Source organism: Marmota marmota, unplaced genomic scaffold (genome assembly GCF_001458135.2).
Source record: "Marmota marmota marmota unplaced genomic scaffold, marMar, whole genome shotgun sequence".
NCBI lineage: Eukaryota > Metazoa > Chordata > Mammalia > Rodentia > Sciuridae > Marmota > Marmota marmota.
The window spans coordinates 1,051,626-1,075,070 of record NW_025999873.1 but is presented as its reverse complement, the minus strand read 5'-3'; the positions used below and the strand labels follow the sequence as shown (position 1 = coordinate 1,075,070).

General features: G+C 34.5%; 1 protein-coding gene across 8 annotated transcripts in view; it reads right to left on the bottom strand.

The window, feature by feature from the left end:
• The window catches only part of Akap10 (A-kinase anchoring protein 10), a 70,799-nt gene that overhangs the window by 46,669 nt on the left and 685 nt on the right, over positions 1 to 23,445 (bottom strand). For 5 of the 8 annotated variants that reach the window (XR_007341603.1, XM_048786221.1, XM_015506823.2 and 2 more), the window contains exons 2-4: positions 16,800 to 16,847; positions 11,170 to 11,352; positions 6,732 to 7,289 (exon numbers count right to left, since the gene is read on the bottom strand). Coding sequence is in view for 7 of the 8 variants with exons in the window: in XM_048786221.1 (XP_048642178.1) it covers positions 6,732 to 7,289; positions 11,170 to 11,352; positions 16,800 to 16,847 (789 nt within the window). In the remaining variant the exon portion in view is untranslated. Of the gene's footprint in view, positions 1 to 6,731; positions 7,290 to 11,169; positions 11,353 to 12,712; positions 12,884 to 15,348; positions 16,025 to 16,799; positions 16,848 to 23,445 lie in introns of those variants that run through there. The other 3 variants (XM_048786237.1, XM_048786229.1, XM_048786247.1) reach the window with 3 other exon arrangements.

The window sequence follows — 23,445 nt, the reverse complement described above, 5'->3', positions numbered from 1 at the left end:
GAAAAGAATCAAAGAATCAGTGAATTTGAGGATAACTGAATAGAAAGTTACAAAAGTTGGAAGGGGAAAAAAAAAAGAATAGAAAAAAGTAAATACAGCCTCAGGAACCTGTAGAACAATAACAAAGCTCTAACATTAGGATCATCAGAGTTCTAGAAGAAGTGGACAAACACTATAGTGCCAATTTTTAAAGAATGAATGGCTGAAAACTCTCCAAATCCCCCAAACTTATACAAATGTGAAGCTTAGTAACCCTCAAGTAGGAAGAAAAACAAAGAAATTCACGTCCATTTTTAAATACCATAACCAAATTGCTAAAGACTAAAGAGAAAAAAAAAATCTTAAAAGCAATGTGTTAAATACATAGTAATAATGACTCCAAGATGTAGCAAAATAATCACCAGTAACCATGCAGGCCAGAAAACAATGAAACAACTTTTTAAAGTGGTTAAAAAAGAAAAAAAAAAAAAAATCACCAACACAGAATTCTCTACCAAATGAAAATTATTTCAAGAATGAAAGCAAGGGGCCAGTCATGGTGGTACATGCCTGTAATCCTAGCAGTGCAGGAGGCTAAGGTAAGAGGATTTCAAGTTCAAAACTAGCTTAAGCAATTTATCCAGACCCTGTCTCAAAATAAAAAAATAAATGAATAAAAAGGGCTGGGGACGTGGCTCAATGGTTGAGTGCCCCTGGGTAAAATCCCCAGTACCAAAAAAGAAAAGAAATGCTATAGGAAATTCTTGAGATGATGAAATGATAACTAAACTTCAAAGATAAAGGAATAACAACATATATAGCAAATAACTGGGTAAATAAAAGATGACCATTTTTCTCCTAGGTTCTTTAAACCATGTATGACAACTGAAAGCAAAAATTACAACATTTTCTGAAAGGCTTTCAATGTATAGTTGACAATTACAAAATGTAAGTAGGAATATAAAGAAATCTATATGATGGTAAGTTTCCACATTCCATTGGAGTCACAGAATACTGATTTTAAGTACACTGTAAAAAGTATGCAAAGCCACAAAAAATCTACACAAAGAAGAACTCAAAAACATCCTGGTGCAGAGGTGCATACCTGAACTTCAGTGACTCTGGAGGCTGAAGTAGAAGGATCTCAAATTTGAGGCCAGCCTCAGCAACCTAGTGAGGCCCTGAGCAAGACTGCCTCAAAATAAAAAAAATAAAAAGGGCTGGATATGCAGCTCAATGGTAAAAGGCCCTAAGTTCAATTCCTAATATTACAAAAAAAGAAAAAAGAACTCAGTAAACTAAAAAATTTCAAAGAATCCAAAAGAAAGCAGAAAAGGAGAAATCAAGGAATAGAAAACAAGGAACAAACAAACAGGTAGACATGAATTCAAACATGTTATATTTACTACGATCATAATAAAATTATATTAACCAATACCAATAATTATGCTTACATATTATATTATAATCACATTGCAGTAATTATTTAACTTAAAGAATTACATTAAAATCTGTACTAATTAAATTTACAAACAAAAAACCCCCACAAAGATTGTCAGAATGGGTGAAGTAACATGATCCAACTATATGTAACCCACAAGAAACTCACTTCAAATAAAAATTGTAAAGTCAGCCCCAAGTAAAGAAATGAGAAAAGATATATAAACACTAATCAAATGAAAGTTGGATTATCTATATAAATCAGACAACAGATATTTCTGATCTCAGAACAAGCAATGTTACTATAAAGAAGAGTATATACAGGGCTGGGATTATAGCTCAGTGATAGAGTGTTTGCCTAGCATGTATGAGGCACTAGGTTCAATTATCAGCACTGCATATGAATAAAATATAATAAAGGTCCATCGATAACTAAAAAAATATTAACAAAAAAGAAGAATGTATACCATGACTTAGATAAAGAAAAGTATATACAATGATAAAAGACGCTATTCATGAAGAAAGTAAATAATTCTAAATGTGTATATACCTTACAATAGGGCCTCAAAAATACATAAAACAAAACCAGACTGAATTAGAAGAACTGGAACCAGATGCAGTGGCACATACCTGTAATCAGCCACTCAGAAGGCTGAGGCAGGAAGATTACAAGTTCGAAGCCAGCCTCAGCAAATTAGCAAAGCCCTAAGCAACTTGGTGAGACTCTGTCTCAAAAAGTAAAAAGGGCTGGGGATGTAGCTTGCTGGTAAAGTGCCCCTAGGTTCAATCCACAATAATAATAATAATAATAATAACAACAACAACAACAATAAAAATAAAAAGAACTGGAAAAACTCACAATTATAGTTGGAGACGTCAACCCACTTCTACCTTCTCTCAGTAATAGAGTAATATGATCGCAAACAAAATATCTGCAAGGATATAGAAAAACTGAATACCATCATCAACCAACTAAATCTGACATACCCAAACCAGATAAAAGCAATACAAGACAAAGTTACAAAAATTAAAAAAAAAAAAAAATGGAAGTCAAATCCAGCAACAAATAAAAATATACCACAAGCAAGTGGAGTTTATTCTGAGAATACAACACTGATCCAATATTCAAAAACCAATCAATATAATCCAATATATTAACAGACAAAAGGAAACCAGTTGTATCAAATAACACAGAAAAAAAGTATCTGACAAAATTCAACACCCATTTATGATTCAAAACAACAACAACTTTCAGCAAACTAGCACAAGAAGGGAAGTTTATCAAACTGATAAAGGGCATTTACAAAAAACCTATAGCTAACCTCAGACTTAATGAGAAAAACAGAATGCTTCACCATTCCTAATCAACACTGTAATAGATGTCCTAGCTAGTGCAATAGGACAGGAGAACAAGGCTGAAAGAGAGAAGAAAAAACAAATTGGAAATGAAGAAATAAAACTCCCTATTCCTATTCATAAGACCACATGATTATTTATATAGAAAAATCCCAAGAAACCTACAAAAAAGTTCCTAGGAATAATAGTTTAGTAAGTCACAGAATACAAAATCAATATAAAAAAAAAATCAATCGTTTTATATGCAAGCCATGAAAATTTTAAAACACAATTTTTAAAGCACTATTATTCACAATAGCATCAAAAAGAAAAAAAAGAGAAATACTTAAGATATAATTCTAACAAAATATGAAGGATCCATATGTTGAAATTATACAAAGCTGATGAAAAGAAGCCAAAGGCCCAGGTAAATGGATATACATACCATGTTCATGGATTGTAAGACTTGACATAATTAACATGTCAATTCTTCCCAAACTAATTTATAAATTGAACACAATTTTAATAAAATTCCAGAAGGGTCTTCTTTTTTGTAGATGTAGACAATATAATTCTAACATTTATAATGGGGATTATTAGAACAGCCAAAATAATTTTAGAAAAAAAGAAGAAGAAAGTTGGAGGACTCAGAGGCCTACACCAATGTGGCCAAGATACAAAGGCAATCTGATGGAGTAGGGTATTCTTTTCAATAAATGATGTTGGAACAACTGGACATGTAGACACTCATTTGTCAAAATAAACATAAAACATAAGCCTTGACTTAACCATCACAATTATACAATATCAACTCAAAAAGGATCATATATAAAACTGTGAAATGTAAAAACTATAATACTTTTATTAGAAAACATGGGGAGAAAATCTTCATGACCTCTGTACAACTGTAAAAGAAAAAATGGGTAAGATGGACTTAATCATCATTCTGCTCTGAGAAAATCTCTGTTAAAAGAATGAAAAGTCAAACTGGAATGTTCACCTGGAAGTAGACATTTGCAAATCACATAAAAATAAAAATAAAAATTACATCCAAAATACATTCAAAACTCTAAAATTTCAACAATGAAAAAGTCAACCCAATAAACTATGGGAAAGATTTAAATAATTCACTAAAAACATGGATAAGAAATACACAAAAAAATACTCGACGTCATTAGCTATCAGGGAAACGCAGAGTAAAACCAAAATGAGATGCTACTACACATCTATTAGAATGGTTTTTAAAAAACACAATAAACAAAACATTGACAATATTAGTGCTGGTTGGGATATGAAGGAATTAGAACTCATATATTGCTGCTAAGAATGCAAAATGGTACTTTCTACAAAACAGTCTAGCAGGGACTTATATAATTAAATATATACTTAGCACATAATCTAGCAAACCCACTACCAGACATTTGCCCTATGTAGAAAAGAAATAAAAACTATATCTACACAAAAACCTATACACAAATGGTTACAGCAGTTCCTATTTATAACTACCAACAAGCGAAACAATCCAAATATATTCCAGTAGACCAATGAAATATACCAATACAAAGGAATACTACTTGAAATAAAAAGAAATAAACTATAAAAATAAACCTCAAAGGTTAATATTCTGTATAAATTCACTTATATGACATTTTGGAAAAGGCGAAATTGTAGAGATGGAAAATAGATCACTGGTTGCCAAATTTGGAAGAGAAGGGTTTGGCTACAAAGGTGATAGAATTCTTCTTTGTCCTGACTGTGGTGATAGTTAAAAGGATCTATACATGTGCTAAAATTCAGACAAGTAAACATTTTTAAAAGGTCAAATTTACTATATACAAATTTTTAAAATAACAATTGAAACAGGAAAAAGTAATGACCATTGCTATCAATATTTTTTAAATGAAATAAATTACCATCAAAGTAAAGACTGTTTCCAAAAACAATAAAGCGTATTAAAATTAAAGAAACAAACCTTACATTTCCATTTCCAGAAACATGCCAGACTATATGTTCAAAGAAACTTATCCCAATACTGAATTCCCTCAAAATGCCTTTTAAAAGTATAGCAGAGGGCTGGGAATATAGATCAGTGGTAGAGTGCTTTGCCTAGTCCATGCAAGGCCCCCCAGAATCAATGCCCGCGCCAAGAAAGGAAAGGGAAGGGAAGTGTATCAGAGCTTGTGTTAAAGAAAGGGCACAAACAAGTAAAAACAGTTCCCTTACCTTTGGGCCAGTAGTACTTTGAAATTCAGAAGTTTTAAGGTTTTTATAGGGGTGACACACTATGTTTAACATATAGCACTATCTGGGACAATACCCGATAATTAAACACATTTATATTTCTGCAACAAAATTCATTGCAGTTCAGGTTAGGTTTTGTTAAAAAATAACTTCAGATAGTCAAAGCTTTCTATATTTTATAGCAATCTGTACAAATTCAGATACAAAAAAGTCAAGACAAAGCATTCACTTAAGGGGGTGGGAGGGATAAAAAAAAAGACCTAGTGCCTTCACATTAAAGGGCCCAAACAAGGAAAATTAGACAAATAGAATGTCTAAAGCCAGAAGCTCAAAGGGCAAGATCTTTGGTGGATTAACTCAGGAGGGCAATAAAAGACCTCTAAGAGGAACACAACAGTGTTCTGATGCCAGAGGAAAAAAAGGAAAAATCTTCTTTGACAATTCCTGACCACAAGACTACTCCCAGGTTTAGTGCCTTAAAAACCCAAATAAACATATTTTAAATAGTACCAGAAAGGTAGTGAACCAAGCTCCAAGTGCATGACAAAAGCAAATGCAAATACACCTGAAAACTTAATTTACACAGAATACTTAAAGAATGCCCACAGGTAGGTTCATGAAACAGATGGTCAGTTAAGCTCAGCTGGTTAGAAAAAGGTGGTAGAAATTCATGAAACAAGTTCACAGCTAAAAATCACTGAAATCACCACATCAAGAAAATGAATCTGAAGAAACAAATGTTAAATCAGATCCATAAAAGCAATAGACAGATATGTTCAATAAAGTTATTTATTTTTGGTGGTGCTGTGTATTAAACCCAGAGCTTTGTTCAAGCTAGGCAAGCACTCTATCACTAAGCTACAGTCCCAGCCCTATGTTTAATAAGTTTAAGGAAATGAAAGACAAGATCAGAGGTGGGATGAAGGTAAAAGGAACAAGAAAACTATGAAAAACAAGCAAACACATTTCAAGAAAATAAAAGTGTTTCTAGAAATGAAGAATTCAATCATTTTACAATGAAAATAACATGCCAAAGTTGATTCAATAATGAAGAACCAACTTTAGAGAGAATCAATGAACCCATGAAGAAACCACCAGCCTTTTGAGAAACAAAGAACAGATAAAAACACAGAGGCTGTGCAATGGGAATTCCAGAAGGTGATAACTAAAGAAAAGGAGTGTGCAATTTCTAAACTATTAAGAGAAGAGAAGAGAATTGAAAGAAAAGGGATGCTGTTGTCAATATGCCTAGGTTTTAATTCCAGTTCCTCACTTACTGTACAACCCACAGCAAGTTACTTAACCTTGCTGAGTCACGATTTTCTCCTTTATAAAACAAGGTAACAATGCCTACTTCATATAAGTGTTGTGGCTATTAAATGAAATCCAAATATACACTTAGCACAGAACTCAATACATTACCTCATGGCACCTGATGACAATTAAAAATATATACATAAAAACTTTATCTGCAAAGTGCAGTAAAATAGATTGAGACGGAAAAAATAAGCCTATATGGATAATCTACGGATAATGGTTTGATTTCCAACTCTTAGAGGATGTAGTCACTCTAGATATCCCTCCTGCTCCTTTTTCATACACTGATGTGATTCTACTCCACTTTCCAAATCATTCCAAATTTGCAAGCAGGTAGAAAAGAGAATACTATTCTAATGCTTTTATTTCTCATCTTAAGCTCTGCTTTGTGAATTAAAACAAGAAAACCACATACTTACTTTTCATTAGTTTTCCTGACAATTCTTTTAGTGGAGAAGAGGGACTATTTCTACTGGCTATTATAAGTCTGGAGGAGGATTCTTGAGTTTCCATGGAAACTTGACTAGCTCCTGCTCTGGCCATTTCAAGGTGAAGAGAAGGGGCACTGTCACATTCCTGGGAAAGCAGCAAGTGATTCTGAGTGTTGTTAGTTCTATTATTCAGGCTAATTCCTTCTGATTGAGTCATAAGCAATTGGGCTGAGCTAGAACCCTCCAATCTCTTGTCACGGGACTCAGTTACAAAAGATGCTGTAGTTTCATGCTTTTTTGATGGAGATACAGGCTCAGCCAGAGAGCTCTGCTTCACTGTGTTCAGACTGTGTGCTCTTATTCGGGACCAAGTTGTAGAATGAAAACTTTCAGCTTCTAACCAAAATTTAACCAAATGCTCCATTCTCCGAAGTTCCATGAATTGAATGAAATATGGGAGGACAACAGTGTCGTGCAAGACTTGTTCAAGGGTTTTGGAAAGACTTGATTTGGTCTCCTGAGTCTGGTAGTCCAGACAAGATCTGCCTAAAAGAAGCAAAAAAGTCAGCAGTTAGGTAACAAATAATTTCACATAGAAAGATTATTCAATCACCTTTAGCAACAAGGATACCAGAGGGTTCTTAAATAAAATTTGTTTCCTAGCAACCACAATAAATGAACTATAGATACTATGATTTTGGTTTCTAAACAATGCAAAAAACAACCATCTAAAACTATTTAAATTACCAAAAAATACTTTGTTACTCAATCCTTATTATCTCCTTAGTATTAATTCAGAACATGTAAATTCTTTTTTTTTTTTGGTTGTCCATGGACCTTTATTTTATATTTTATTTATAACCCAGGCACTCTACAACTGAGCCACAACCCCAGCCCCAGAATATGTAAATTCTTAAAAGAAAAAAATAATCTTATGGTATGAATAACCTATGATACCAGTCCCAAAGAAAAAGGGCCAATAAAGAGGGATAATAAAACTATTTTTTTAAAAAAGTTTTAACCTCATTGAAATCCTGGAAAGGGCTGGTAGAGCACTTGCCTAGCTCAGTGAGACACTGGGTTTGATTATCAGTACCACATAAAAATAAGTAAATAAATAAAATAAAGGTATTGTGTCCATCTACAACTAAAAAAAGAAAAGAAAAAAAACCAGAAAAGTAAAGTAATGTAAGATGACATTTTGCCTCTCACACTGGAAAATGTTTTTTCAAAATAAATAAATAAGCACTATCAAGGGCATGGGGACATCAGCAACACTCTCAGATACTGGTGATAAGACTATTAACTGGCAAAATCTTTTCAAGGGAGCATTCAGGAACACACAGTAAAGCCTTAGCAAACTAGCAAGTTAGAAAAACATAGCAAAAGTTTTTCAATCCAATAACTCCACTTGTGAGCACTTGTCCTGAAGAAAAATTGTGGATATGTGGATATAGCTATAAAGGTGTCATGAATTCTCCATAATGGCTTTGGGATCTTATCTCAAAGAATAAAACTTAATAAAAGATACATTTCTCTTATTTTATATTTAGTTAAATTTAGTTTATCATTATAACCACAAGCCAATTATTAGGGTAACCAAAAAAGTGAGAAAAATTTTTGGCCTTCACAGTATGATTGTAAAGGGTCATATAAATTTATAAAAATTTATAAAATTAGCTGAGGGTTTCATTAATTTTTCAAAAGGACTTTCCTTAATCCTTTGATATTCAAATGCTTCTCTTTTGAAGCACTTCATGTGTCATCATTTCTCATGACTATCTTGCCATCAATGTTAACTAAGTCCATCTTTGATAGTATCACTTCATGAATTTAAGGAAATCCTGATATTTTGCAAAACTTTAAAATTTCTTTTAATTAAACCCTGAGATAATGATAGATTCACACAGAATTGTGAGAAATAATATAGAAAAATCCTTTGAAGGGCTGGGAGTGTAGCCCAGCAATAAGCTACTTAGCTAGCATGTACAAGGCCTGGGTTCTATCCCAATCAAGGAAGGGAGGGAGAGAGAAAGAAAGGAAGAGCCCTTGAGCTTTTTAATTTCCAGCACAGTAATATCTTCGAAAACGAGAGTACAATATTATACCAAGATACTGACAATGATAGAATCCACCAATTTTATTCCAGATTTCCTCAATTTTACTTGTATTCATTTGTGTATATTTAGTTCTATGTAATTTTATCATGTGTAGATATATGTATCCATTGCCAAGACATTAAAGTTTCAACACCACAAGGATTCCTCATGCTGCCCACTCATAACCATACTCACCAAGTCTCCTTACCTCCCCCATCACTAACTGGCAGTCACTAATTTCTTAATTTCTCTAATTTTATCAGTTCAAGAATGCTATGCAAATGTACTTCTGCTATAACAGTGGTCCACTTTATGCTTTGAATATAGCCCTTGGTGCTGTGCCACTGCAAATGATTTTTAAAATGGACATGTTTCTTTCTCCTCCCCTCCCTGCTCCTCCTTAATCTCTCCCCCTCCCTAATCTTAGGGGAAACAGGATCACCTTTTTTCACTATCCTAGGCAGACTTATCTGTCCTTGAATACATACCCACCATTGGAATGAAGTAATCTAGACTCTGGGGATGGTACCAGAAGATCTCAGAATTGACTATCTCCCAAATTAAAGAGTAAATTACAACTTCAACAGAGGCCATACAGAATGTATCCTTTAACCACCTCTTTAAAAGCCCTGTGTTCCTACTGATGGGCAGAATCACGGCCTTTCAGACAGGAATCCCCTGTGTTTCTCCTTTGCTAGCAAAGAAATAAAACTTTTTTCCTTTTTCTCAAAATCTTATCCTCCTTATTTGATTGGCATCAGGGACAAGGGCTGGGCTTTCAGTAACATTCCTTTTGTGATTGGCTTTTGCCTTTTACCACAATTCCCTTGAAATTCATCCCTTGTTGTGTTTATAGTTTATTTCATTTTATTTTTAAGTAGTATTCTGTGGTATGAATTTACCAGGTCATTTAGCTATTGAAGGACATTCACTTTATCACTAGTAAGCTGCCATAAACATTTGTGTACAGGTTTTTATGTAAACATAAAATTTTCATTTCTCTAAGATAAGTGTCTAAAAGTGCAAGTACTGGGTCATATGGTAATTCTGTGTTTAGCTTTACAAGAAAATGTCACACTGTTTGAGAGTGACTATACCACTTACATTCCCACCAACAATATGTCCAGTAAAACTTATAATTTTACTTTGTGACCAATAAGCATTTGTTTGAAGTGCATTGTTGAGTACAACCCAGAAAGATTAGGCATCCTGGCTTTGAGTATATAAAATATTAAGCAAAGAGATATCAAAAAAGGGAATAATTTCATTAGAAGTCAATTCATTATGAATTTTTTTCTATTTATGACATGCAATTTTTATAAGTGAAGAAGTCTCGGGGCTGGGGATGTGGCTCAAGTGGTAGCGCGCTCGCCTGCCATGCGTGCGGCCCGGGTTCGATCCTCAGCACCACATACCAACAAAGATGTTGTGTCCACCAAAGATTTAAAATAAATAAATAAATAAATATTTAAAAAAAAAAAAAAAGAAGAAGTCTGAGTAACAAATACTCAGAAAACAAGGATCTCCTACATATCTCTTTATGGGGGAGAGTTATTTTAACATAACAGCGATCTTACTATATGCACCCCTATGTGACCATTTTTCACTTTAAGGCATCTTAAGATATTCTCTGAAGTTAAAATGGCTACGTTGTATTTAAATGGTTACTGCTTTTAAATGGCTACATGGTATTCCAGGATATAGCAAATTTGATTATTTCTCTCCTAACAGATATCTATACGTTGTTCTTAATTTTTTGCTATCATGAACAACACTACTACAAATAACTTTTACACATACTTACACATTTTTGTTCATATGTGCAAGTATCGCCAAAGGCCAAGTTTTACAAAGAAGCGTTGCCTATATGTCATAAATACTTTATATTTTGACAATTACTATCAAACAGACTGCTTTCCAAAGAGTTTTCACCAATTTATACCATCACTAAGGGAGTGGTCATTTCCCTGCTTCTTCACTAATATTCAAATTACCAAACCTTAAATATGTGTTAATGTGCTTAAACCCATTATTTTAATTTAGATTTCCCTCAGTACTACTGAAGTAAGGCATCTTTTTCATGTATTTAATGGTCAAATATACTTCTGGAAATTGCTCATTTTTATACTAGTCATGCTTTACATTTTGTATATTTATAGGAACATAACACAGTTGTCACCTATAACACTCATTGCTCTACTTTAATTTAAATATATTTTTTCAAAATCCCTTCCAATGACATTGTTCAGTACACTATGACAGGAGTTTCACATATTGTACTCAAGTCCTTTCTTTATCAGAGTTAACAAAAAGTGATAGCCACTTACCCAGGTCCCCAAAATGAGCAGCCTCCATGTGACTTGGCTGCTTCTTAAGTGTTGCTGTCCTGCTACTTGAAAAGGAGTCCATGTTGGCAGAAATGGCATTGATTGCAACATGACTTGGTCCTGCAGCTTCCAGCAAGGCATGATTTTTAGTGCTTTTTTGTGGGGAATGTACAGATACTGAAGCTGTAATTAAAAAAAAAAAAAGCCGTTAATTAAACACAATATAATAACCTAAAACTCTTCAGACAACTTTCAGAAAACTTTAAAATTAAGTTACATAACACTCTGCTTAAGCAGCATACTCAACAAAAAATACTTAAGATGAAAGATAACACAATCAAATAGCAAAAAATAGGAAAGAAAACACTTAACATTATTTATAACTCTCAAAATACTGTACTTAAAGTGAATAAAATAGATACTTCTTTGAGAACTTTGTTTATGGAGAATAGAAAGTACCAAACCATTCTGAAATACGGACCCTTTTCAATTTCTTAATCCTTGCTTGCTTCAGAAGCAAAACCAAAATTACAAAATAAATACCTGAGGGAGAGAAAACTGAAGAAATAATCTTTAGAATATTTTTTTTAGTTGAGTAACAAGATTTCTTCATCTAATAAAATATATTGATGATTAAAGTTCAAAGATGAAGCACACGTAAAACTTACAATGAGATGGAATTAAAGTTTCGTGGAAGAATGCTTGCCAAGTATGTGTGAGGCCCTGAGTTCAATCACCAGTAATATATAAAAAAATTAAAAAATATATTTTGTTTAGTAGTCTGAAGAAATACTTTGAAGTCATCCTTTTGACTTCAGAATAAAGAAGTTAGTTACCAATTCACTAATAGGAAATCACTCAATATAACAATACTGTCAAAGTATAGATAATTAAGATTCTACCTATCCTATGTATTCCACAGAATTATCAATGACTCTCATAAAAGGTTTTTAAGAAGTTTTGCCTTCTTGCTATAACAAGAAGGAGAGGAATGATAAAGGTCACTAAACAGTCTCTGCCTCAAGATAAATGCTCTCAGATAATTAAAGCTGAATATCCTACTATCCTTCATAAATGCTCTCAATTTCAGCAACAGTCTCAGATGCAAAATCTGAGTAATGAAGATGAACTATGTACAAAAAGCGCATAGTACTATAATTCAGTCGATGGCTCTTTGATATGTGTTTATAGGATAAAATATTTTAAAATATGGATATCTATGCATGTTTACCAGGTATTTAAATTTATCCATCATTCAATAAGAATTTTGGGAATTATGGGATGGAGAGTAAATGCCTTCAAACTATTTGCTCAACTTTAGAAGAAAACTTTATTTTTATTTTCATGTTAAATTAAAGGGAGCAAAATCATTTTAGCAAGTTTTCTTATACAAACAATAAATTACAAGTAAGATCCTATGGGAATGGTTAGACTTTCTAATTGTTTCTTAATTAGACATCTATAATAATGTAATATACTACTAACTCACTTGTGCAAGGCTTCCCCCACCCTTAACTTGTTAGAACTAGTACCTCTTATTTACCTGCTCCTTCCTGATATTCCATCTGACTTCAGCCTCCACGGTAATCACTAATTTTCTATCTGTTCATCCCTCTCATTCTTTAGGTATACATTTATTAAATGTCCACTGCGTCAGCAATGGTCTTCTTCCTTAACTTCTGGTCCTCCTCAGGCTGTTCTTTAATTCTTTCTGCTAGACAGCACATTTATTCTTAAACCTCCAATATTACCAGAGCGAGTTTTTAAACTTTCCTTTTTCTAAAGCTGTAAACTCTTTTTCTTCCACTGCCTAAATAAACTTAATAAAATACAGACCCTGATATGCCTGTAAAATGGATAAAACCAGAGTTCATTCTGGCTGATTCAAAGGTACAGTCTTACTCATGCCTCAAAGTGGACACTTCTGTAGAATAGCTGGAGAATTCCTGACTTCTCAGACCTATTCTTTAACCTGGACTCCAGTTTTGTATCTTCAATCATTTACTATTATATATTCTCACTTTGACTTTGCCATTTTAAGCTCAAGTCTTCTTTTTTTTATTATTTATTTATTCTAATTTGTTATACACAATAACTGAATGCAATTCATTTCATATTATACATATAGAGCACAATTTTTTGAGTCACTGATTGTACACGAAGTATTTTCACACCATTCGTGTCTTCATACATGTACTTAGGGTAATGATGTCTAACTCATACCACCATCATTCCTACCCCCTCACCCCCCCTTCCCCTTCTTCCCCTCCTTCCCCTTTGTCCTATCTAAAGTTCCTCCATTCCTCTGATCCCCCACCATTGCCATTATGAGTCAGCATCCTCATATCAAAGAAAACATTCAATCTTTGGTTTTTTGGGATTGGCTTACTTCATTAGCATATTCTCCAACTCCATCCATTTACCTGCAAATACCATGATTTTATTCTCTTTTAATGCTGAGTAATGTTCAATTATATACACACACACACCAAAGTTTCCTTATCCATTCATCTACTGGTAGGTTGGTTCCACAAGCTATCAAGCTCAATTCTTTAAAATATCAAACTTCTAAATATCACATATTCTTCTAAACTAATTCTCCTTCCTAATTTCCTGATCTCTGTTCAATCCACCAGTCTCTGAATCTCAAAAAAGGTCTCCCCCACCTTTCTTTTTTTTCGGTACAGGAGATTGAACTTGGGCACTAAACCACTGAGCCACATCCCCAGCCTTTTTCTTATGTTTTATATATAGACAAAGTCTCACTGAGTTGCTTATGGACTCGGTAAGTTGCTGGGGCTGGCTTTGAACTTATGAACCTCCTGCCTCAGCCTCCCAAGCTGGGCGTGCACCCAGCTTCATTGTCTCATTTCACTGTATCTATTTACTTGCCAATATCTGTAAACTTTTCTTTCAAGATGTTTAAACATTTATTTATCTGTTCATTTTCAACTGCACTAAGAAAAGAACTTCTAAGGTCTCTATCCTACCTAACTGACTGACCTTTCATAAACACCAGTAAGTAGCCATGTTGACTCCATTTTCTGTCTCTACTTTCTTTTCTGGCCATTAAGGACCCTCTAAATATCATCTCAATCTTTCTGCAAGTATTTCCCTTTTCTTACGTGAAGCTCTCCTGAACAATATACACTCAAAGAAATAAAATGCTAGCCAGCCTCGGTGGTCCACACCTGTAATCCCAGCAGCAGCTCGGGAGGCTGAGGCAGGAGGATCACAAGTTCAAAAACAGCCTCAGCAATAGTGAGGAGCTAAACAACTCAGTGAGACCCTGTCTCCAAATAAAATACAAAACAGGACTGTGGCTCAGTGGCTGAGGGACCCTGTGTTCAAATCCAAAGAAGGAGAAGGAGAAGAAGAAGAAGGAAAAGGAAAGGAGAAGAAGAAGAAGAAGAAAAGAAAGAAAGAAGGAAGGAAGAAGAAAGAAGAAAGAGAGGAGGAGGAGAAATAATAAAATGCTAGGCTGGCAGGGAAAGAATCATCTTTTCATTCAAACCTTTCAACTTTTATACAAGGTAGGTCTCATTTTCATAAGTTTCTCCTCAACTTCAGAAATTATTTATTAATTGCAAACTCATCTGAACTCCTTGCGATACTTCTCTTAATTTGACTAATTCAACCCTGAGGGACTACTATGCTAAAACTAGATAATAGCTGCCAATGGAGAATCTACTATATATTACTAGGCACTATACTGGTTTCTTAATGAACACTTTCTTTTGGGGGGAAGACAATATTTTATTTCTCTCATAGTAATCCAGGAATCCCTGTTTTAGAGGTAAAGACACAAGTGTAAAAGAAATTAAATAGTTTGCCCTAGGTCTATCAGCTAGTAAAGAAACATTTCAACAGGTAGGACTTAAACCATAGAGTCTCTATCCTTTGATTAAAAATTAGACCCTAAAATTATCTGCGCATATAACATATGTAAATTAGTAATTCAAAAGCACTTACCCCTCTAAATACTAAAACTGAACATATAATTTTCCAGCTTTGTTCTGTTTAGCAAGCCAGAAAGGTAGCCATTAACCTTAAATCTCTCTCTCCTTCATACCTCATATTTAATCAATAACAAAGTTCTATTCATTTTAGCTCCTAAAATTTTTTTCAAATCAGTCTAGATCTCCCTATTCCCATTACTACTAATCTAGCCCAAGTTACCTGTGGGATTATTTGATTAATGTTCCTCTCCTGTAGCAATTTGCAATTTCATTAAGAATAAGTCCTTTTTGTTCACTGTTACAGCCACAGTTTTTGTCTAATAACTAAAACAAAAGGCATATTTCACAAACAGTAGCTATTATTATTTTGCTTTATTTGCTACTGCTCTGTGACTAAGCTTGTCCTTCTAATCACAGACTGCAAACTGCTTCCCCTCTCAATTAAACTGCAAACTTCTTGAAGGGGTGTTTCCTGTACTATTTTTGTATTGTTTTAAGATTAAGTCAGTGATTATGAAGCACCAATTATGTATTGCAACAAGGTAATATGAGCTTGAAATTTTTTAGCCTGGATTTTAAATTTAGAAATCTAGAAACCAGCTAGGCCAATCCCATTATTCTACAAATGAAGAATCTGAAAAAGGTTACATGACTTCCCAAGGTCAGACTGTCAGTGGCAAAGTCTGGAGTAGAAGACTGGTGTGTTCTAACTTCCTGAGATATCAAAGTTCCTTCCTTCCACACAATCAGATCTAGTTTTTACAAGCTTCTACTGGCTAAGGGCTTTCAGACTTTATTAGTGCCAATCAATTTGGCTTAAAGAAAGCAGTGTAAACTAATGTGAGATTCAACTGGCTTTAAATTATAAAAAATAGACAATAAAGCTGATCTTGCAAAATTCATAATAAATTATAATCATTCTTTCTCTGGCAAATTGAACATAACATATATAATAAACATTATATAAACATTCCATGTAAGCTACACAACAGATAAACACTGTAAAAAAAAAAAATCTAAATGTACAATCTACAGATTTGATGAAATTAAGTTACATTTACAAAATTTATATCTAGTGACTATGGAAATAATTCCCATTGTAATTTTCCCATTACAATCTCTAATGGAATGAGTCAAAAACATAGCAGATTATAATCTAAAAAAAAAAAAAGCGCACTGTAACCTATAAATAAGGACAATGTATTGAGAACAAAGTTGTCTAAATAAATTTTAAAATAATCATTCACATTTCTGAATAAACAGAAAACCAAGACTTATAAATGGGAGTGCTTTCCCTTAGCAGTCAAAACTGTTCAAGTGAGTAGTCTTTTGTTTTGTTTTAGTGAATAAAGATAGCTAATCACTTTTTAGGGAACAATCCAATGTGTTATGAATAAGAAGGGTGCTGGTTCACTAGTGTAGCCACCAAATGCTCTGTTAAAGACTATTATGTGATAGTTGTTAAGGAGTTACAGGTTAAAGAAGGAAATAAGTCACAATCATAAATAATTTTAAAATATGATAATAATTTAAAATACGATAATAATTTAAAAAGAAATGATTAATGCCAAAAGGGAGAAGATAACAGGATTAAAAAGCTAATAAATGTAAAGCTCATAAATGTAATTAAAAAGCTCATAAATGTGAAGACATCACTTTGGATGAACTCACCTTTAATGGACTTGACATCAGAAGTCTTCTCTTGTTCTTTGCCTTTCACTAGAAGACAAAAGTGAATCATAACCAACCTCTATAGTCAAAGAGATCCCTGCTATACATTGTAAAACTCAGAGAAGCTTTATTCTAACACATGAGTATTGGAAGTTCCAGAAAAATGGACTAATGGCCTTGGAGCAGGACAGGGTAACGCAGCTATCAGGAAAACTTTCTCTAAGAAAGTGACCTCTGAACAGCATTCAGTCAAAAAACACTGGGCATTGTGTATGGGGAAACCATGTGGTCACAACACCTATGTTCAAATTCTGCCTCTCCCACTTATTAACCATGAATGAGTTACTTTCCTTCACTGTGTCTTAATCTCCCTGATTAATAAAAAAATAGGTCAATAATAAAACCTACCTTAGCTTATGATGAAAAAATAAACACTTGTAAAGGGCATTTGAAGACTAACTAAAAGTAAATTTAGGATAAATGTTAACTAATATTATTACCACATGCCATCCACTGTACTGGGTATTATAATCATAGTAAAGAAAAAGATTTCTTTGGTTGTATATCATCTTACTTCTGAATCCCCCCCATGCCAATAAAAGGCAAACATTCTAAACTTACATTCTAAACCTCCTAACATTCAAGATCTAACAAGTTGTCTCTAAAGTGATCATATAATTTTTCCTCTATTACACAAAACAGTGAAAAAGTCTATTGCAGATAAGCTAACAATATAACATCCAAGAAAGGAAGTCAAGCCAAGTGTGAACTCCATTACAGGATCTGACAGAAGACTATTTTTAACCTTCTTCACTTTTCTTGTTTTTCTTTCAACAATAGTCTGTAAACCCATCATGAAAAGATTATCAAAATAAGAGATCCCAAAATTTGCCCATCTCTCTACTTGTGCTCGGAAATATTAAAAGTTTAAATGCTAGTAGGAGGAAATAACTCTCAAGAGTATCTCATTGAGTGTTAATCCACTAACAATTTGAGTGCCTAGCATGTGCCAGATTCTCTTCTGTCTCAGTAAAGGCAGTGATCCTTCCATAAAGAAGTCTACCTGCAAGTGTGCAGAGACCAGCAATGGAGAAAATAAGTAAGAGCATCTCAGGTACTGATCACAAAAATAGGAAATGCAGAGTAATTGGTGAAGAGCTGCATCTACCAACCAAACAAATCTCTCGCTTGAAACATCAAATTGTCTTGCCTCCTGTTACACCCTACTCTCCTAGTTTTCTAGTCATTTCTCAGCTCTTATCCCTTACTGGCCTCTCCTCCTTTGCCCATTGGGAGTTTCTCAGGAAAAGTGTGGGTGCTTCTTTTCTTTTAATCCATACACATGTGTAATTTTCTACCTGATCTTCCCCACTTTTTAGGAAAAAATATATATATTTTTTAAATATATAATATATAATATTATTTTTTAGCTTTAGGTCGACACAATATCTTTTACATTTATGTGGTGCTGAGGATCGAACCCAGTGCCCTGTGCATGCTGCGCGAGTGCGCCATGAACTGAGCCACAACCCCAGCCCCTGAAAAAATATATTTAAAAAAAAAAATTTAGTTGTCAATGGACTTTATTTTATTTATTCATATGTGGTACTGAAAATCAAACCCAGTGCCTCACATGCTAGGCAAGTGCTCTACCACTAAGCCACAATCCCATCCCAGAAAACATATTTTTTAACCGACATATAGTAATAGTACATATTCATGGGGTACAGAGTGACATTTCAGTACATGTACAATATGTAAAGATCAGGGTTCCCATTCTTTCAGTACCATAGATAAGTTATAATTCCTAAATTTTAAGTCTCCATTCTAAATCTTTTTTCATCTCTGGTTCATATAGCTAACCATTAACTTGTCTGGTAACGTATCATCTTTTCTCTAACCTGTTTCTACCTCAGTCTTCATCTTCCCCCATTAAATAACACCATCAGCCATCTAAAACTCAGGCCAAAAATCTGAAAGTAATGCTTAACATTCTCTACTCTTTCCCTTACCTCCCACACTGAAACCTCCTCTAAGAAAAACTGATTCTACCACCGAAATATACCTATCTCCACAGCTATTTTCCACCTTCAAAATAATTCTTCTAATCAGAGCTCCTATTACACTTCAAACATAAAAATGTACATACAACCCACTGACACTGTTATCACATATACACACATTAAGCAACAACAAAATGCAACACCATAAGGCTTGCAAATCCTATACATCTTTAAAAATTACACAAATGAGGGTTGTTTTTTTTTTTTTTTTTTTGCGGGGGGTGGGGTGGGGGGGAGGCGGGTAATCCAGTGGTAGAGTGCTTGTCTAGTATGCCTGAGTTCCCAACAAAAAAATAAAATACGTAAACAGTATTCTATACATATCTGACTTGTATTCATTCAATATGACACCTATAAATGCAGTTCTAGTTCATTCATGTAGCTCTAGTTTATTTTACACACCTAATTCCTTTATATATTTACCCACTTTTATATTATTAAACATGTACTTTATTTCTAATTTTCACATACAACATCGATGTGATAAACATTCTGGTACAGTTTTCCTATGATATATGCAAGAATCCAATATAAATTCCTTGAAATGAAATTACTAAATAACAAATTGTGGGATTTTTTTTTGTTTTGTTTTGTTTTTCTGATACTGGGGATTTAACACAGGGGCGCTTAACCACTGAGCCACATTTTTATTTTTTTAATTTTGAGACAGGGGCTTGCTAAATTACTTAGGGCCTCATTAAATTGCTGAGGCTGGTCTTGAACTTGCAATCCTCCTGCCTCAGCCTCCCAAATTACTGGGATTGCAGGCAGGTGCCTCTGCGCTGGCTCAATTATTACATTTTAATGAAAACACTGAACCAATTTATACAACAAAAGCCATGCTTCTTTTTTTTTTTTTTTAAGGTACCAGGGATTGAACCTAGGGGCACTTACCCACTAAGCCACATCCCCAGCCCCCCTCCTTTTTTTTAAGTTATACATGGACACAATATTTTTATTTTGCTTATTTATTTTTATGTGGTGCTGAGGATCAAACCCAGGGTCTCACATGTGCAAGGTGAGCGCTTTACAGCTGACCACAACCCCAGCCCCAGCCCTTTTTAAAAATATTTTATTAGGGCTGGGGATGTAGCTCAGTGGTAGAGCGATTGCCCCACACGTGAGACCATAAGTTCAATCCTCAGCACTACATAAAAATAAACAAAAATGTGTTTATGTAAAATATTTTTTAAAAATATTTTATTAGAGACAGTGTCTTGCAGAGTTGCGGAGGGCCTCGCTAAATTGTTGAGGCTGGCTTTGAACTTGCAATTCTTCTGCCTCAGTCTCCTGAGTCTCTGGGATTACAGGCTTGCCCCACCAAGCCAGGCTTTCATATTCTCATCCTTAGTATTTTTAATTTCTGCCAAGTTACTAGTTTTGAAATGCTATTTGATGTTTTAACTTAATTTCCTTGAGATTAGACACCTTTCGTGTTTATTGACCACTGAGACTTCTTCTCGTGTCCTTTTAAGTCTACACATATTAAACCTTTTTGTTATTTGTGTAACTATCCTAGGCATATTTTATTGTATGGAAGTTTTTTTGTTTTGTTTTTATTTGTTTGTTTTGTTTTTTAAGTAGCTAGATTAACATTACAGACTATGTTATTTTGTTTGTTTTGAGAAGGGGGTCTCCCTTAGTTGCCCAGGCTAGCCCTGATTTGCTGTCCTTTCATCTCAGTCTCCCATGCAGCTGGAATTGAAAGCATGAGCTGACACCTGGCTCTTGTGGGGATTTGGGGCTTTTTGTTGTTTTTGAGGGGATTGCCCAGGGGAGCTCTATTACTGAACTATATTCCCAGTCCTTTTTTTTACATTGGGGCAGGATCTGGCTCCCTGAGCTTCCTGAGTTGCTGGGGTTAGACTGATTTTTTAAAAATATCCTTTCCTGGGTTGGGGATGTGGCTCAAGTAGTAGTGCGCTCGTCTGGCGTACGTGAGGCACTGGGTTCGATCCTCAGCACCACATAAAAATAAAATATTGTGTCCACCTAAAAAAAAAAAAAAAAAAAGTCAATAAAAAAATATATATCCTTTCTATTCCATGGTCAGATTTTTCCTTCTTTGTTCTATGATTTCAGCTTTTGCTTTTCCACATTTAGGGCTCTTATCTACCTGGAATTTATTTCTGTGTATCAGGGATCAACAAACCATTGCTCATGGGTCAAAACTAGCCTATCACATTTTTTATAAATAATGTTCTACTATAGCATAGTCATGCCCATTTGTTTACACAATGCCTATAGCCACAAAGCTACAGGAGAGTATAATGCTTGCAAATCCTAAAGTATTTACTTTCCGGTCCTTTACAGAAAAAGCCTGCTGTCCCCTGCTATATATTGGACTTTTTTTTTTTTTTCCTGCTACATAGAAAACCAGTATCATTTACTAATTCATCCTTTCCCAACTGACTAGGAACTTTTTTTTAATAGCTTTATTTTATTCTTTTATTTTATGTGGTGCTAAGGATTGAACTCAGAACCTCACATGTGCCAGGCAAGCGCTCTACCACTGAATCACAACGCTAGCCCCTGGGAACTCTTTTTAACATACCCAGTTCCCATATATAACCTGGATTTATTTTTGTGCATCTCTTTTGAAAATATAACAAATGAATGAAAAATGGAAGGGAAACCAAACACAAGGCTATAGCAAAATAATGCTGCTTCCTCTCTTAACATTTAAACTAAGATTCAAATGACATCTCCTCATAGGGCTTGTCTTAGCCACTCAATTTAAACAAAGAGGATGGTTTTCTTAAATTACTCTTTCATTACACTTTATTCAATTTGTAAACACACAGAGATACACACACTCATACAGTAGGGCTTTTTCTTGTTGAGTGCTTAATCATGAGGTCCTAGCATAGTGCCTGGCAGATTGGAGACGACAGAGATAAGAATATGTTGTGCAACACCTATTTAGCCCCATCTTTGAATGCTTTCTTTCCCCAATCCAAGACCAGGGTGAGAATGGTGAAAAGTGGTTGGATTTGGCCACAACCTGGGATAGTCCTAACAAATTTGTTGATGATCAGATATACAATAGGAGAGAAGGGAGGGGGGCAACAATGTACCAAAGTTTAAGTCAGAGCATCATTAAAAGACCAAAAATATGAAGAACAGGTTTAGAAGGACTAAATCTGAAGTTAAATTTTAGATATTGTAAATAAACTTGTCAGGTAGAGATAAAAAGCAGACCAACAATTGGTCTGTATTTAGGGGTGAAGAACCAAGCTGGAGGTGTAAATTTGGGAGTCATAAACACATAGGTAGTATTTAAAGATGGCATTTAAGGCCTGGATGGGATCCCTAATAAGACTGTTTCTAGCTTCTAATCTTGCCACATCCAGTCTCCAAAATGCATCTAAAATGATCTTTTTAAAACATATCGAATCATTCTTCTTCAAAGAATTTTAAAATATTCTTTTTGTGTTTAAAATGAAACCTAACCACAATCTATAAAGTTCTCAATCATCTGATCTTTGCCTACCTCTCCATGCCCCAGTCACAGTAGCCTTCTTTCTATTCTTGAAGAGCACACCAAGCTCTTTATTCTCTTGTCTCAAGTGCTCTTCCCAGTCCTCTCTAAAGTTACCTCCTACTCACTAATCCTTTGGGCTTTATATTTCAACATCACCTGCTGAGTTTTCCCTAACATCTAACCAAAATATGGTTTTCTTCAATTACTCTTTCATTACACTTTATTCAATTTGTAAACACAAAGAGATACACACACTCATACAGTAGGGCTTTTTCTTGTTGAGTGCTTAATCATGAGGTCCTAGCAAAGTGCCTGGCAGATTGTAGAGGATAGAGACAAGAATATGTTGTGCAACACCTAATTAGCCCCATCTTTGAATGCTTTCTTTCCCAAAAACAAAACAAACAACAAAAATCCTAACTACTTCAACATAAACTACATATTCTCTCTACCTAGGAACTTTATAAAGCATCCTATCATTTTACCAGTTTCATCCTCTCAGTACTGTTTCGTTCATTCATCACCCAGCATCAGTTACTAAAACCTTGTAACCACTGAAGAGGAATTTTTTAGTCAGAGTTCAATAGAGCCTTTAGGAATCACCTGATTCTCCACTGAGAAAAGAGTGAAAAGTGGGTTAATTGGCCTAAACCAGTTTACATTGTTAGCAAATGAGCTGTCTTGTGAACCCAAGTCCATGATTTAGTGTTTCCCCCCCCCCCCCCCCGCCAAACCTGGAACCTTTCCTTTGAAACAACAAGAATTCACAAACTAACCATTACCATCGTAAGAAACTCTCACTTGTTCTCTTTGGATATGTATTTTTAATGAAATGCAATGACCTTTCCCAGGATCAAAATCATGATGCCTCTACTTAATAATTGGGCACCTTTTACAACCGAAAATCAGAAATATAAGTAGTTCTTTCGTAAAGTTAAGGTTCCAGTAATTAGTAAACTTGCTAAGTCATCAAAAGAAGCGGTCTTCCTCATTAAGAAACTTCAGTAGTAAGTCGTTTTATTTTAGGAACAGCAGTTCCCCCATCCCTTCCGCCCCCCCCCCCCCAAAAAAAAGAGGAAACTGGAAACGAGCACTGGTT